Source organism: Crassostrea angulata, chromosome 3 (assembly GCF_025612915.1).
Source record: "Crassostrea angulata isolate pt1a10 chromosome 3, ASM2561291v2, whole genome shotgun sequence".
Lineage (NCBI taxonomy): Eukaryota > Metazoa > Mollusca > Bivalvia > Ostreida > Ostreidae > Magallana > Magallana angulata.
Window position 1 is genome coordinate 33,498,842 of NC_069113.1, and position 18,876 is coordinate 33,517,717.

The 18,876-nt window shown below is 31.9% G+C and overlaps 1 protein-coding gene across 6 annotated transcripts; it reads right to left on the minus strand.

The window, feature by feature from the left end:
- Window positions 1-376: 376 nt before the first annotated feature.
- On the minus strand, window positions 377-17,474 carry LOC128176204 (tumor necrosis factor alpha-induced protein 8-like). 6 transcript variants are annotated; one of them, XM_052842349.1, is made up of 4 exons: window positions 17,334-17,474; window positions 9,509-9,593; window positions 8,057-8,107; window positions 377-4,403 (listed from the first exon to the last, which is right to left on the minus strand). In XM_052842349.1, coding segments are annotated over exons 2-4 (624 nt in total). In that variant the 5' UTR covers window positions 9,510-9,593; window positions 17,334-17,474; the 3' UTR covers window positions 377-3,831. The 6 variants fall into 6 exon arrangements, with proteins under 6 accessions (XP_052698309.1, XP_052698312.1, XP_052698311.1 ...); XM_052842352.1 differs by lacking the exon at window positions 17,334-17,474 and adding an exon at window positions 17,181-17,314; XM_052842351.1 differs by lacking the exon at window positions 17,334-17,474 and adding an exon at window positions 14,025-14,377.
- Between the last annotated feature and the right edge of the window lie 1,402 nt (window positions 17,475-18,876).

An 18,876-nucleotide genomic window follows, 5' to 3' on the forward strand; every position in this document is an offset into this window, starting at 1 on the left:
GGAGAACTCCTCCTACAGTTTTCAAGATAGGAAATCTTTGTTTTGCAGATCAATTATGTATGTGTGTGTATATATATGAATATCTAGGTCCACTTTTGCAAACCTCTTTATTTTTTAAGATTATATAAGTTCCCTTTCAAAAAGGGTATGGTCCTTTATTGGACAAATAAGAAATGTCCTTTTTGTAAAGATTGTTTTTTTTTAGTTTTGTTGAAATTAGCCAGATGGATGCAGGGATGTAAATCAAATCATTTGGTGGTCAGAAATGAGTTCATTTCAGTTTACAGCTCAAATAACTAAAGATCTGTCTAGCAGATTTCACAATACATTTTCATGGTATGTCACTATATATAGAGAGAAAACAATATTCCACATATTTAACAGAAAGCATAAATTTTATTTACAGTACCTGATGTTAAATACATGTACTTCGTGACACTTATCACTAGTTCCTTATTGCTTATTTTACATAGAGTGTAAAAATATTTATTTCATGAAATCTCTCTCTCTCTCTCTCTCTCTCTCTCTCTCTCTCTCTCATATATATATATATATATATCCAACAAAATCTCTTCATGGAGCTAAATATGTATACCATATTATACATAATTAAGTATACTGTAGAAATATATATAAATAACCTATTATTTCCTTGGTTCTCTATACAATGTACCCTTGCAGTAAGTGTTGTGTCATTCATTACCGGTACTTAAAAAAAGAAAAAAAAAGACTGAGGCAAGCTTAAAATGACTTCATACAAGTATTTCATACAATAAACACTGTTAAGTTTTTACTCTAAGAAAAATACAAGCATCAAATAAGGTAAACAAAGTTCATAATTGGATTTTAAAATATTACTCAAAACATAACAAAAAATAAGCCTGTTTTAGAGATATCTGATGATTTGTGAATTTATTTGTTATTTGCTACCACCCCCCCCCCCCAAAAAAAGAAGACCATATGATCTTTATTAATTCTTTATGAATGGTGTCTTCATGAATGGTGTTTCATCAATTATTTTCTCAAGGATATCATTTTCATATATCATAATACTTTTTATTGGTTATACACTAAGGGTCACATCAGTTTTGACAATTGTAAACATCTTTTTCAGCAGGAAGAACAAGTGAGCACCTGGTTTAAAGGTTGGAAGTTCAACAAAAATATTTTCTTATAAAAATGCTTTTCTCTTTTTCTTTGAATGCAACAATTCATGAGCAACATATTTCATTTCTAATTTTTTTTTTCAAGCATCAATTACCATTTATTAAATTTCTATGAACTTTATTGGTCATCGTTCAACTAAAAAAATGATGTAAATTATTAGATATACATGTATTCATTTTAACTGCAATACATATGCGGTATACTCAAAAAACCTGATTTGAGTGTTTGATATACATGTATGGTAAGGATAAGATTGCATAGTAAATGATGGCATTACATTGTGCCCCCCCCCCCTTTTTTAAATTTATCAGTAGCATCATAGCCATATTTTTAAAGCACTTGAAATTTATTTAAAATTTCCCTTTCCTTAACAAGTAGCATTAAAGCCATCAATGAAAATAATTAAAATCAATTTAACTTCCTTAAGTTTCATAAAAAAAAAAAATACACATTATCTTTTTTTTCTTCAAGTCTGTAATGTTCAAATATGAATATAAAAAGTAGAATAACATTTCCCTGTAAATATTTCTATATAAATTTAAAAAAAAAAGATATATATGTTTACTTGACATACAGGCGGTTTAGCACTATAATCAAAGATGCTAAGAGGGAAAAAAAGAAGAAGAAAAGATAAATAAACGGCTGACCTAAGCTGTGTAAATTAAGATTTGTAGAAATATTTCCTTCTCATTTAGATAACAGGGTAACAAGGTCGAAGTCTTAGCACAGTTTGGATAAATGACTAGTCTCGTTTTCTGTAGAAATAAACAAATCAGAGTATAAAACAGTCTCTTTCTAAAATCTATTAGGCACAGATACAAAAACTCTTCATCTTTAATGGCCGATTCCCTTTTCCTAGTTGTGCTGGGGTAATATCTAATTACAGTACTATCTAAATTAAGAGTCAAACCATACAAAGCTAACAGGAAGACAAATCGGATGGTTCATTCAATAAGGAAAAAATACCAAGATAAGTTCATGGGAAGGTTGCATATGTGTTTGCTGACATTGTAAAGTTTGAGGAGGTTAAAGTCACTCAGATGAATTTAATACATGTCAATATCTGTTGTTACATACCATATATCTGTTTATTTTTGTGATGATCTCTTTTTCGCCTTTTTCTGCGACCACTTTCAAATCCCAAAAATTAAAATACACAGAAACTGTATCTTATATAGGTTACTATTAATAAAGACTTTATAAACCAAAAAAAAAAAAAATACGACACAATTAAAAAAGATCATATATATATGCCAAATTTTCACAAATTTTGTGATACACAAAAGAAATTTTGGATTTGAAGTACACTTTTAATAATAGCTTCAATGGGGTGGTAATTTTAATGTAAGAAATAAAAGGACAGTTGTATGTATACCAGAATGCAAGAAATATTTACCCTGCTTAAATCATCATTGCTAAGAAATGTAGAATATTTAGAAATTGTGAAAGTAAATAATATATTGATGAAATCTGTATACATTATACATGTATATACAATGAAAAAAAATCATAAAGTGCTGGCAGCACCAATTTTTCACAGTTAAAGGATTAACTGAACACAACTATAAGAATATTCATATGAAGAAAAAAAAATCTTTTACATAAAAATAAGATGGAATGTAATCTAAAGCAATTACATGTTATGAGACATATATGAAATCAAACTTAATATAATCATCAACTGCAATACAAAACACTTCTTATACACTCTGTTTGACTTAAATACATGTATGCATGTTTTACGCTGATTTGTTTTCTCATAGAACATAAGGCCTGCAAAATTTTCAGATAAATTTAACAAAAATTTAGTATTAATATTTCTTTTTCAGATGTATTTTTTGTTTTTCAGATGCATTTGAAGACTCTCCCTTAATGCATATACTGTGGTTTTATCAACAATTTTTGAACTTTGATACCTGATAACATATTGTACCAAAAAGGTCATTGTCTACAAATTTATGCAACCTTGAATTTACTTATACTAAAAAAAATTGATGTCCAGGAATACATTTCTTGAAACCACAGTACATACATTTCTAAAAAATTAGGAACTCTAATAAACACTTTAATATTTACTTATTTTGTCTCAATATGGATGAGTCTGATGAATGCAAAACATTTAAACTCAGTTCATTGTTTCCTTCAAGGAAAATAGTCATCATAGACATTGGCAATTGGTAGAGCTACATTACCTCCCTTCTCCATAAACTATACGAAAAACTCAGACTGTGTCAAGTAAAAATTTAACTTTGCTGACAATTGAAAAAAGAGGTTAAGTTCAAAAATTCAAAAATTACCTGCAATGGCAATTAACATATGACTCAATAAACTCATTATGAAACTTTATGTACATAATAACATGGACATAAACTATATGTAATGATAACACAAATAAATCATTTATAACAAGATCAAGCACTCTTCCATGGTAAAAAGAAGTCTCAAAATACTAGTAACTTATTATAATTCTTCTTCTTTTAAAAAATTTTGCATGGGGGTTTGTGTAATACTGCAAAAATTGTTTTCTTAAAACAATTCAATAGAATCTTTCTTAGACAGTTAAACACTTAAAAAAACACTTTTTTATAGATCTATGATTGCATTCACATTGCTGCAGGATTAATTTGATACACACATAGGATTCACTTCTATACATGCCAAAGGTTAAAGGTTTCCTTCGTCCATCATTTTGTGCATATCAGCAGTGATGCTGTCCATTTCCTTCTTGTGGGGCCCTGAAGGATTGAACAGTGCGTCCATTAATTCCTCTCCCTCAAAGAATTCGAACACAGTGTCCACACGGCCCTTGGATTTGTCCGTGAGGTGTCGCTGTATGATGCTTTGTAGAAGTTGCCGGCACTCCTCTATGCTGGATTTCAGGAATGGCTTGTCGTAGGTGAAGTCCACCTCGTGGAAGCTTACAACAGTCATGACAAGGGAATGAAACTTGCTTTTGAAGGACTCTACCACCTGGAGTTCACTGGCATTGAACTGATCATTTCTAAACAGAATGCCCACCTTAATGATGGTTTTGATGATGTACTTGAGTAACTTCTCGGCTTGCTTCTTGTCCCCTGTGAAGGCTTTCATTATCTTATAGGTGTTGTCTAAAACTTGGCTGGTAGAGTCGTCAATGAAGTGTTTGACAATTTTTTTGCTGGACATTTTGCCGAGCAGCTTCTTCTGGGCTCGAAGCCCAAAGCCTTTGGCATCAAACCCAGCCCCGGGCTCTGCCACTGCAAAGACAAAAGACAGAACCAAATGAAAATTACAGTAAAGGCAAGCAAACTAGCTGTCATACTCAATGTTCATTCTTTTAAAAACACATCTCATCAAATTTTTTTCTTCAAATAATTCAAAATCACGATTAAAAAGCAAATTAAATTACTGGTACATGCAACACCATTCCATCTTTCAGTCAAAATATCACAGATTATACAGCAAAACAAAATGCTTTAGGAAGATTGCCTTTTTATCAACAATCCTTAAACATAGTATTTTATCAATGGATTTAGACTTATTTGTAAAATACAATACCTTAGATCCCATCATTTCAAAGTTACAACCTAAAGTGATTCTTTTTTTTAAATTATCATATGACTGAATGTGTAAGAGGAATAAATAAATTCAACCTCTAAAAGTATTAAGCATGAAATTGAACCTACATTATGCTCAATTTATCTGTCCAATGGACAAATTTCATGTCACTTAATAAGCTCACTGTTCACATGTGACATTCATGCAATAACAGACTAATGTGATCGACTTCTACAGGCAGGCTTGCTCAAAATGTTATTGTGAGTGCATGTTATATTATCAGTAACTGATTTTTAAACTGTAAATTGTTACAATAAACTTTCAGCTATTACCTATTCCTATCAAAAAATCTAAATCTCTAGCAGACCATTCATCTACAATGCTAAAACATTTCAATAATTAACCATACAAAAATTTCATACAGGGATTTTGCAGCACGCAGGAAGTATACAAGTATCTTGGTTCAACCTGCCATTGGCTAAAACTGAGGAGGTCAAAGGTCATCAGTTTTAGTGGCTGAGTGGCTGCCTGTACCAGAGCTAGACAAAGAGACATGACAAATCTCTCAAGTAGTTTATCCTTATAGTGGGGCCCCCCATCATGTGTGTGAATGCTTGTGAACTTGCATCTGTTATACAATTGAGTCATTGTCCAAAAAGGATTAAACAGTGTGTGTCTACACTAAGAGCCTGCCCTTATGAACTAGACTGCTCCCCTGATAACAATCTAAACTGCCACAACTTTAAGTATCCTGAAAAATTTCAACTTGTGAAATCTGCACATAGCTATATATTCATTTTTTTGAAACTGAGGATAGACTTGTGACATCTACAAACATCTACATATTAAATTTTTTGAAACAGAGGATATAAGCATGTGTAATAAAATGGTGCAAGACCAATCAAACCTTAATATGAATTTTCACTTCTTAATTATACATAGGTCTGTCTTAATTACCGTAACATAAAAATTAAACATTCTCAAATCTACCAAATAATTTCTATAATTGTCAGCTTTATTAACTGATTGCGGTACACAAAGCACACATTACAGTAAAACATGTTTACTACAAACACAAAGTTTTGTGAAGAATCCTTGCAAACTTTAATGGCTATAACGAATTTAATTACGATATAACAATCTGACCACATCATGTGTGTAACTAATAAATTATTGTATTTTAATGTCAGGGGAAGCTTCATTCATACACATGCATCACTGGTAATCTACAGGACATAATATATGAGCCAGATGTTTCCACCTGGAATTTATGACACCAGGGGAAATAACTCTTGAAACATGAACAGTCAACCTTAAAGCTGAATCCTACTCATAAATAGGCACCAGTTCACTACACACCCAGCAACTTTAACTTTACCAAGATAAACTGGCAAATAACACGTATATATATGCTTCATGAACATGTATAAGATGGATGTACCGGCATGAAGGCTGTAATTAGCAAACATCTAGCTTTCAAGTTTTTAACACAGAAATGCTCAATGTAGGATATTTCAAAGAAAAAAAATATTTTTTGTCATGTCTGTGTCGTTTAAATTTTTTGATAGGTAATAAAATGTCAACAGCTATAACTCAATGTTAAATTGAAATTCTCGATATATGTAGGAACAGAGCTATTATCATTATTGATTTATATGCATTATACCCATATGTGTCTTATATCTCCAAGTGATATTAATTCTCAAGTGCGATATAATCTACAAAATATCTTTTTAAACCTTTGTAAAATTTTAATATAAATAACTAACATACCAAAATTCATTCTCAAGATCAACACATTCATGAAATTTTTTCAGTCAGACAGTCTTGGCACCACATTAAAAAGTTAGTTTCAAACAATTCGGATCTTCATATTGCAGAACATGAATGTACAAGAATTAGATCTATTCATTCGATTGACTTAAAAAGTTTATCATTATCCATCTAAAAGTCTTCACAGTAATTTAGTAAAGTGTAACTACGGATTACAACAACCTCTAGTTTCTGAAAAGACCTACATTAATTGCCAAAATAATAAGGAATCTTTATAAAGATTGCCTGTGGATTAGAGGTTTGATACAGCAAAACATGTCATTTACTAAATTACAAAAAAATTACACATGATTATACTTCATATGAGAACAGACTTACTTATTTTCATCATTGCTGCCTGTGAAATGGAAACAACTGCCTAATCAGACAAAAAAATCACTCAAATAACTCTGTCGATCCTCATGGTTGAGAAGAATCACTGATACATAGTGATAAATACACACAGTCACAAACATATATAAGACCACTACATAATATGTACGACATTAGGGTAAATATATATAGATGCAATATCAATCAGGAACATATCTATAAATAATGCATGTATTTCCTTTAAAAGCTTCAGTAAATACGCTCCATTACAAAAAGGCGTAAACAGCGTGACAATTATACATGTTATCGTATTGTCGAAAATCATGTTGGATGTTTCGTATTTACTGAGACTGCTTTGGTTAACGTGGTAATCATCAGTGATTTGGTGTATATTATGCACATGAGGATTAACACATTCGCAAACTATAAATAAAAATAACTAGACTGCAAATTAGGGGGTGTAATATGTTTTATGTGCCGTAATTGGTCACTATTTCTGTCTATATGGGTACTTATGGTGAATTAGCACATTTCTATAAAATATGAATTTCTCGTAGTTTGTACTAGATATGACGTCTTATCCAATCTTTAAGTAACTGTTTGTTTTCAATTATAACCCCACTCATCTATAGCTAATTATGAATGGTGAGCATATTGAAATCACAAAGGTTAGATAAAAACAAATATCCAGTCAAAACTCACGAGAAAATCTTTTTATCCCATGTTTTCTATAGTTTGAATTTATAGATATAGGCCTTTAAATTAACCATTGTCAGTGGCAAATCCAGAATTTATCAAAAGGGTGTCCGAAAGTGCGTGGCCTGGTCTGGTGGCCAATATGGGTCCAGGGCAAATTTAAGCCTAGCTTAGGAGGGGCTTCCAGAAGCTCTCACCTTTAATAGCTATTCTAGTTATACTTAACATATTGTAATGATAAGTAAGAACTAAAACTGGTTTGACATTTTTTTCTATAGTTTTGCTATTTTTTTCCAAAACTTTAATATGATCGCAAAAGAGGTGCCAAGGGGAGAGCGTTTGTTTCACATGGCAAAGGAATGTACAGATCATCATAAAAAAATACACAAGGGCTGGAAAACATGAGATAAAAGATAAATATATTAATATATCTATATACATGTAATATGTATTCATACATATATGTACCACACAATACACAAATTAATTGTATGCCTGCATGCAAACATACTAATGTCGGAGTCTGAATCTCCTGGGCGGCCATTTTCTTCTGCTCCAGACACTGTTGTTATACAGAATGAACATGAAAATACACTGTATTCATAATCAAATAACAATATATAATAGATACAATAACAGTTAAAATGTTAAATATGTTATCATACTTGTAAATACGGTTATGAATGGGATTTAAACTATATATACAGCCAATATCCCATGTTATATAAATAAGTTGGGAATTATTAATAAGACAAAATGGATCGAAAACTGAGGTTTTCTGTTGATCTCCACCAAAAACTTTGTTGAATAAAATTCTAATAATCAGATAATAAACAAACTAGCTGCTTGATAGCTGTATTACATACACTGTTGGCATGTAGGTAAGTGATACATCTCTATATACATTACAATTACACAGATTGCTTGGGGGGCTACTATTTCACCAGCAGCAGCTGCCTCCCGAGTTTTAAATGATGGCTGTACTTGCATTCACCTCTGATACCAGCAGGTTCTTGAAGTGCACACCATTAAACCACCATGACAGATGGTTTAAACATACACTCTCTCTACACCCCCCCAACCACTCTCCCCTCCCACATCAACAGGTGTGTAAAGTAAGTAAGTCAACACCTGCACGTGGCTTTAAGAACATCAAAATAAAACTGGATGATGATTTCTCCCGTATTGAAGCCATAAAACATATCACTCAGAAGAAAACAGATCTACGGAATAGTTTTTTCTGGACCAGTTATCAGATAACATAAAAACAATTTCCCAGTTATGCAATACATATCTCCCCTGTGTGCTTAAAACCTCAGAAAACAATTTACACAATAGACAAAAAAAACCCCCAAACTGAAACTAAAGATACAAGAATTTTACATGAAGATAAGTGGTTTGCCTGCATAACATAAACTTGATCTTGCCAGCTAGGCCAGAAAATAATGTAAGAGTGAAAAGAAAAAATCTAGAACAACAAGTACACAGTTTTAGCTTAATTTTTTCAATTTCATTTTAAAAGACTTGACGGAAATATATATTTAAAGTACATCACATAGATAATTTAAATTTGCTTTTAAGTTACAACTGTAAGTATGAAAAAAAAAAACAATTCTCTGAACAATTACATCTATGTTAATGTCACTGTATCTCATACCTATATACGGTACATATGTATCTAGATAAAATGAAAATATGTTTAATTAAATGTCACCAACTTCTTTTAGTTGTGATAAACAATTAAATTTGAAAATGATATTATTAATGATATATGTACAACTGTTCCAATGAACAAGATGGTCGAAAAACTGTCAAGAAACATATTCAATTTTTAATTTACTTGCAACAAACTGAAAAATAAATTGGCTGGGTCATAATCATGCATTGTCATTCTTCATTTAAGATCCCTTAACTAATGTCCATCATATACCACAATAAATAATTCAGTACAAATCTTACTCACTTTTCTTGTTTTTAATTCCAGTCCACTTGAAGTGCAGCAATTTCACATTCGACAAAAACACTCATAGAATGGCACCAGCAATCATCTACAATTACAAAACAAAAGGGTCTTTATAAAAAATGGTCAGATTTGTCCAACACCCCCACCCCCCAAACACCAAATAGAACCTGAAGAGTCGGGGAGACACACAGCTTTGCTTTCGCCACATAGCATAACCCACCACAAATGGCAAGCACAAATATATAGCATTGCAGAAATTCTCTCGCTCAGGGGATCATTATTGAGGTTCAAATTGAACTTGAATCGCACACCGAATCGCATACTCTCTTGCTTATATATACACAGGGGTTTTCGAGAATCATAAATAATGATGTCTCCCCTGTAATAGTAGCTGTGATAGTTCGAAACAACCACTCAAGAGTCAAGAGCAAACTTGAATATGTTCAAATGCCAGATCCAATTTTTTTTTTCTCTTAGGCCTTAGCATAAACAAATCTGGTTTCTAAACGAAAAGAAACAAATGTATCAGCTAATACTTCCCCTGAAAAAAAAATCTAACCTGATTATGCTATTGCTTGATGAGTGAGCATGGGGTTTTTCAACCAACAAATGGATTAAAAATAAATGTCCTTGAGTGGTCAACTTTAAACACGATTGGTGATATTGACATGTAAGCCGGAATGCATGCATACCACATACTTAATACAGACACTGACATGAATAGATACATCCTTGTAAGACTGCAACAGCTGAGCAATCACCATTTAGCTTTTATGGATTAAAATATTATAAATTCTGTTCATATACTGCAGAAAATGGTTTATAAAAAGGCACAGAGGAAAATACCCACATATACCCAATTTAGACAATTTAGATATTGAAGTTCAACTCATAAATTTCTCACCACAGACCACAGTATTTCCTATGAACTAGGAATATATAAGCATATAGTTATACTGCACTTAAAAAATACATGATCGATTAGCCCTTTCCCCTTTCCAATTAATGGGGATTCAAAAAGGCACAAATCATCACTTGATTATAAGACTTCTGCCAATTTTGTGCAGAATTTTTATTTTTATTTTTTTTTTAATTTGACTGCATAAATTAAATTTGCTACTTGTACTTGTAATAAATCAATTCAGAGGCTTATTTTTTAAATTGGCATTATATAAGTTTCATTGCATCGTACATTTCCGCTGTAATACAGCTTTTTTCATAAACATCCTTGCGAATTGATAAATGATAAAATAAACATTAACCTCACTTCTTACCTACGGTAAATATATTGCGGCACCCTCTTCCTTTTTTAAAAGAAAAGGTATAAGATCCTTGTTTTAAACTTTCTCTACGTACATATATACACAAAATACACTATTTATAATGCATGTATTATACTGAAGAGAAATCGCCTCTAGGCAGAGTACGAGGCTCGAGAATCTTGCACTGTGTGAGGCACTATGAGCTAGCTTCAATAAAAATTTACAAGTATCTGTCTGACAATGGAGATGGGAATGCTGAGATAACACGACAATAAAATCTTCACTCTTTTTCAAAAGACACGAAGAATGCTGACTTTAAAAATCTGTGTATCTTTCTTATTTAACACAACTCAGGACAATTTTATTACCCAACTTATCAATACAGATGCAGAAGAATATGAAAAGATGTTTCTCAAGTTCTGAAAATTTAACATCTAAACATTAACCACTGGTGTAAATCTTTATCAACTTAGTGGGGTCCCTTCCCCACCCCAGAGAATGCTGAGAGACCCCATACACGCTAGCTTCCCACTCACACTATCCCTATAATCCCTGATGCAGGTCCATAAAATCTGCACTTGTTAGGAGCAAGTTCACAAGATCATGACAATTATGATACAATACAGCCTCTGGCTGGTGAAGATGCATGGGAAATCGACAGCTGTAGTTACATCACGCGTGATGACACATCAGGGACAGGCCTTCCTATAGAGATATGGCTCTTTTTATCCCCATTGGATTCATTTGATTGCCTATTACTTCATGGCTGACAACATCAAAGCCAAAAACTCTCAGTTCAAAGGAGACTTTCACAAGTTATGGAGCATTCAATATACATGTATTTATACCCCCTCCTAATATACTTAAAGCTTTTATTAGTATTCATGAGCATCAATAATTAAGTATTTAGAAAAAAAATTGCAGTTGAGAGTATTAATTATAAAGGACCTATACCAATACACATTGTTTTGAATATGCCCAGCCTTACATTTGCCTGATGATAACGAGGGCAAAATTTAAAATGAGGGTGAATAATTCCCTGTTTACAGTACATGTATACCTTTTAAGAACAAAAAATTATGCAATGAAATGTTGTTATATGTTTGCATGCCTTCAAATTCATGCAATTTTGACTTAATTTATATATTTGAAGGTTAGGACCTCTGACCTCTTCAATTTATGAAATCCAAAATCATATCTACATGTAATTTTACTATTTAATGCATTTTAACCACTGTAATCTAGAAATCAATATCTTTATTACAGTACCAGTAAATGCTGATGGCCTTATAAACCTAAATTATGTAATTTACAAATGCATCATACTTATCCGCTTTGACCTTTATACATGTACTAGAGTACAAGTGATTTATATGTCAAGGTTAAACAATAGATCTGAGCAGCTTTGAAAGAATCTTGCACACATGAATTGGTCATGTTGTATGTTTATATATAAGCATAAATCTGTGCAGGGGAAATTAAAACTGTGAGTGTTTGCACAAGTATCACTTACCCACTTAATGTCAGTCAGTTAAAAATTCATAAAGAAACATATCGTTCCATTGCAAAAATCATACTTATGTGTACCATGTTGTTTTCATAAAGGATTTATATATTAATCAAAATCTCATGGAAATACTCTTTGTTTACAGTACCTATTCATGCATACACAGCAATCTTTTGCCCAAAATAAAATATATGAATTATAACTACCACCTATAAATAGATAAACAGCAGATAAACTAATGGACAGGCTTGTAAACTTGCCTTAATAAGTACATAACAGAGAATATGGGTTTATATTCACAGGCATATACTGTGGAATCATTTAATTTCGTGGGGGCCAATTTTCGTGGAGTGTTGGTTTTTTGCTTATTCGTGGGGATGTAATTTCGTTGATGTGTAAATTTGTGTTCGTTGAGGTTGTAAATTCGTGGGAGAGGGCTACCCACGAATACCACGAAAATTGAACCACCACGAATTTTAATGATTCCACAGTAATTAAACTAAGCACAAAGCTTGTATTGCTTATATATTATATTCTTTTTCTTCCTCTTTTGCATTCATAACAGTTAACGATAGCCGCATGCAGACATTCTGGTGTCAGATGAATTCCCATCATTATCAATATCAAAAGTGTGCAACAAGCACACCTTCCACCAAACCATACAGACTCTTAATGAAAAATAAAATTACTGGTACACAGCTCTAACAAACTAACTCAAGCCAGAGCTGATCCCCTGTTAAAATCGCCTCAGATCTCGATCTCCTCACTAAACGGCTTAATGCAACAAAGATATACCTATTAACAGTCAGATTTTACTACTGTTTAAAACTCAATTGCACGGACAATGTCAGGAAAGAAGATTAGAATCTATAGGGTTTTAATAATCAGGTGTTTACTTTTTTGGGGTTGGGTAGATTTGTATAATGGGCCACTACAATCTACAAACAGTGAGTGAAGTATGTATTACTTGTAACAATGACCAAAGTGCTTATAGGCAGGCAATTATGAAAACTGGATGCTAGTTTTCACACAACATTACTGATAAGGCTGCATGGTTACACAAAAGGAAATTACTCATGTATATAAAGACACAGACAACCAGCACAAGAAATAAACTGTTACAGAATGATTGACAAGTATTTCGTGGACAAATCCATGGAAATTTAGTAAAACCATGCATGCAGAAAGCTTCTTTTATAAACTATAATTGGTGTATTAAAACTTACTTCATAACAAAATTGACCACATTACATTTGTATACCGCCTATATAGTTCTAAAACTTTTTAGAGTTGATTAAACTCAAGTTTCAAATGAGGTAAACAATATTTTATATGCGAGTATTTAATTCTGAGATTCAGCCATTTTGACATCAAATCACAAATGCCAAAATTTTATCGTAATTTTGCTTAGTTTACATGTGTTTGAAAAATAAAAGTGAGATTTTAAAATTCTCAAGATGTACTTCTCAAGATTATTCATGGATATTGTAATACATGTTTATAAATATTACATTTACAAATATAATTTGTTAAACTGTTAAATCCACTTGAAGTTTTCCACACAAATTTTAATAAGCTGACCTACTTTTATATTTGCCAACTTCACATCTACAGCCAATGATGAAATAAACTGTGAATATAATGTAAATGATCAAGCCCCCTTTAAAAGGCCATAACTCATTAGAATTTCAAATAAACTGATATTCTTGGGGGAGCTTATACCCATATTTAAAAAAAAATTACTTACCATTACAATTAAATTAGGTATTTAAAAATCCGCGATTAAGTTTAAACAAGCCATTTCATTGTCTGCTTGTCGTTGCTTCTCTCAATAGCTATAGTGACTTGAGTTTCCTGTCAAAACTGTTACATCCTGCCTGGTATATCTACACTGTATATAACTTCACAACCCATTAGAAATGAATGGCTGAAAACCAACTGAGCTAACAGAACGTATTCTCTCCCGGCCCCAACTCAAAACTAACCAATTTCAGTAATCATATCCATTATTTATGACAAAGCTTCATTATATTCTCTCCCTTGGAGTTAACTTAATTCTCAGACAACTATTCATAATACCCCAATTTTTCTGTCATTTTTTTTTTTCATCATACATTTTTTCTTTGAGGTTTGAAAAAAAATATGAGAATTGGTGGAAGAATTTTTATATTTCCTTTAATCCCATCAGACATTCCTAAGCTTGTAACATCTTTTAATCTGCTGGGAGATTGTTGCTGCTATTGTATAATATCTTGCAGTGAAAAATAAATTGCCTCCTCCAAAAAAGAAATGCAAAAAGAATATGCCTGATTGATTTTTTTTTCGTCCGAAGCGTCAGCCTACTTGCAAAATAATAGAGTATAAATCTGCCAATGCTTTATCTAAAAGAAATGAAATCAAATTTGCCAAGAAACATGGAAGAAGATCTGATATAAATCAAACTCTAGCTGCTATGAATATGATAGTCTGCCTCAAGCTGTACATTTTGAAAATACTGGTACTACTGGTACATGTGTCTTTAGATGAAAAAACATAAATTGGTCAATCCTGAAAGCTCTTTCAGAAAGCTCTTTCAAACTTATAAACTGGCTTTTTAAACTTGCTCTGATACCCTAGCTGTCATTCAGATCTTTGCTTAGTACATATTGTCTATATATATTGATGACAAACAAAATCATCAAAACAAACATTGATTTTCAACATATACAGTTAACTGACAATCAATAGCTAACATCAAATTTTTACAGTGCTCGTCTGTGGATCGAAATATTTTATCAATGATCAAATTTGATTTCAGCAACACAAGTTTACATGTTACTATAGCATAAAGTAATAACACATTGCTGCAAAATCTCAACTTCTTTCTAAATAGGTTTAAGACAGATGCAGACTTGCATGCCTATATATTCAACTTCAAAGTGAAAGCTGGTGTATTCAGAATTCCATATCTATACACTGGTATTTCAACTTTGGACTTCCAAAGTTAACAATATTATATAACTTTCTAAAAACTGCTATTACAAGAACTGTGTACCATATGATGACCTTGATGTTAGAAACAACGCCGCAAACAATCATGCATTGTAAGGGTAGACAATGCAGCACATTTTGTAAGAATTAAAATGCACAATAATCTTCCGCTGGTGATGGCGGAATCATATTTTATCACTTCACAAACTCGAGTCGTTAGCTAGCCGTCTAATTGGGTGCACTTGTCAGTCTCTTTTTCAACTTTTCGAAACACATGCCTCAATTGACACATATCAGCTCTGAAACAATTTTTGTTTTTAAGTTGATAAAACTGTACTAAAATGTTCAAGTGTGAGACAGTCACACCATGGCGAATAAAAATTATAACAGAGTACAGTGCAGATGACATGAACAAAGCACATGTAATTAACAGAAACCTATAATTAAATGTGAGGAACTAATATCATATCTCCAAGAAAAATTCAACGAGATCCCCTAACAAATCTTAAAATTGCACGATGATGTGCAATAGCAATCTATGAAAATTAAATGTACAGAAAGCAGTGTAATTGCATTCAGGGTAATTCAATTATCACCATGATTAAGAGCTATATAGGCTGGGCATTGACCTATTTTTGTAAGCATTAATAATTCACACTCATTTACCTACTTTTGCTACAGTATATTTATAATTTACACTTGCTGGATGGCCAAGTTTTTGCTATTTTCATTTTGCATATATGTGCACACAACACTTACTTAGCATGCATTTTCAGTTTATCATTCACATGATCATACATCATTATTTCATCATGACACTGATTTCCTCATTACAGTGAAACACAAACATTCGATTACATTAAGTAATGTACAATTATCATATAACACATTATAACTTCAGCTGAATATTAAAGTTGAATATTATCTCCTGCTTTCACAGTCAGCTGTTTTTATTAAATGTTGTTTGCCTGTTTGTACTGTGGCAAATTTTGTACTATTATATCACAAAAACAAGGAAATATACCATCTATATCAACATAAAAAAAAAATTACCATATGCCTGAAAGCTTAATTATTGAAAAGTTTTATAATCTTCTGATCTCACACCAAATCAGGAAAAGATAATCTCTGCATGCAAATTAATACTGAATGCTCATAATTCAATTGACAAACACACGTTAAATCATCAACATACATGTAGTGTTATAAATTCATAATTTTGCGCTGAGGTTACGTGAATTCATGGACAGCGGTCCTACAAACAACATTACTTTGAGGAAGGATCAAAATAATCTCTAATAGATAAAAATAGAAGAAATACCAGGTACATGTAAATGTACACATAGCAATATAGACCCCTTTAAGGCAAATTAATAAATTTTGACAATGTTTTAGTTGATGGATATTTTAATAATATAGATTAAACAGTTGATGACATGTATGTTACTTAATAACAATTAATATTATGTCAAATTTCACTATACCAAGTCAATTTGCCCACAAAAGATTAGTACTGCAGTTATACAGTGAAGGGATCTATATATGTTAACAGGGAGGGTTTAGGGTTTACTTGTTAAGTTGTAATATTGTACATGTATGACAATTATTAGGGCTATCAGACATTTCGTAAAGTTTTCGTTGTCAAAAACGAAGAGACAGATGTTTGTCAAGTGTCACAATTCACTCAGATTCCGGATGTATAACCACTCACACCAGGAAACTAAAATTCTGGAGCTGGCGGTTTTATATCATTCTGTCCATTTGAGCATTACACAGTGTTACATAGTAACTGTAAAAACTATTACAATTTTTAAATAATGACATAACGTTTTTGATGCAAGTGAAATTAAATGTAATAATATGTTCACTTGTCTAAACATGACACTCCTTATCACACTATTATTAAAACCTCTATGTAAACGAACTTTCTTACCTCGTGAGTAATATAGTGTACAGTATATACATACGCATTGAAGTTAACTTCCTGTAAGTTTATAAATACGACTTTCAAAGTTTGTCAACATGGTTTTTTTTAAACCGAGTTCCAAAGTTCGTCAACTGATTAAAGTTTTCAATTTTTACTTACCGGTGATTTTTAAAGACGTCAAATGTTTTGACAGCTCGTCTGGACATAAATTCACGGACTACTGGGCACCCCTGATAACTTATCCCAGTTGAACGACCTGCCATACACACAATCCGTGACGTCACATCGAGCGGATATGCATGATCCGGAAGAAGTTTCCTAAATATTTAATTTTTGTTTCTCGATAAATTAATAATTTGAATGAAATTGAATTGTGTTATTGAAAAATGACTTGCATGTAGATGTGTTCACAAACATGTATTTATCTTTCACAACAATAAACGAGACTGACGATATTAATATAATGAGGGGGGGGGGGGGGGGGGGGGGGGGGCTACATGTAGGTTTATGGAACACTCATTCAGTGAATGTTTTTAAAAGTATAATTGCCTACTATGTGTGTATGTGTAGCTATTGTTATATAGTTTGCTCCATTAATTATTTTTTGATGATATTTTTTTTACATGACAGTTATGTATTTATTTTGGTTGAAAATTCTTAATGTTTCATTTCTCAGTATCAGTTGTAACCTTTAGACCCTCCACTTCGGTAGTTTTAAGCATCAAGACCAAAATTATTCTTAATAACAGTAACTAAACTATTAAAATGAATTTCTGATTTAAAGGTTCCTTTCTTTAAAAAAAAAAACCCGATTGTGTTTCAAACTGATAGGAATGAAATCAAGACGACATTGTTCTAATCAGTTTAACAATTGGCCGAAACCTTTAGCAACCTAATAAGAAAAATCAAAGACTGCACGAAATAATCATGTTGATGTTTAACTCATAATCCCATAGAAACTCGAAGACCAATAATTCTTCTATCTAACGTATATATTGATGTACATTAACAGAAATTAGTTTGTTTTACTTACTCTGTATGATTAATTCAACTTTTTTTTTAATAAAGAAAGATGTAAATTTAAACAATAAATATTTTCTTTGATGTTTCATGCGGGCTACGAGGGTATACCGATCATTGCAGAAAAACCCCACCAATATGCGGGTTATGTTGATTTTCTGCAATGTCGCTACCTTTATCGCGGCGTATTTTTTTTTCTGCAATACCTTCATACCCGCATGAATCACCAAAGAGAGTATTTTATTGTTTAAATAAAACATTAATACTGTGCATATGATATTTTTTTTAGACTTGGGGAAGTCATTCTACATATCGGGAAAAAGCTCAATACATTATGCAGTTATCTCGCATTAATCAGTTCATTGCACATCTGTTGCCGACGTTATGGATTACAAACTAGTTTTTTTTTTAGGTATACTAGTTTATCATATTACATGTTATCGTTAAAAGAAGTTTCTATTATATGCAGATTTTTAGCTGTTTATCATAAAATTTCAATAGAAAGATAATACTTAGTGTATTAAATAAACATGACAATTTCACAATTAATGATAACATTAGACATGTTAAAGAAAATAGAATAGCGGTATACATATGTACTGCAGTTCCCGACGTGAAAGCTTCCTATAACACAAAAAAAAAGAAAAAAAAAGAACACAAACTGAAGGCAACTCTTTAAACG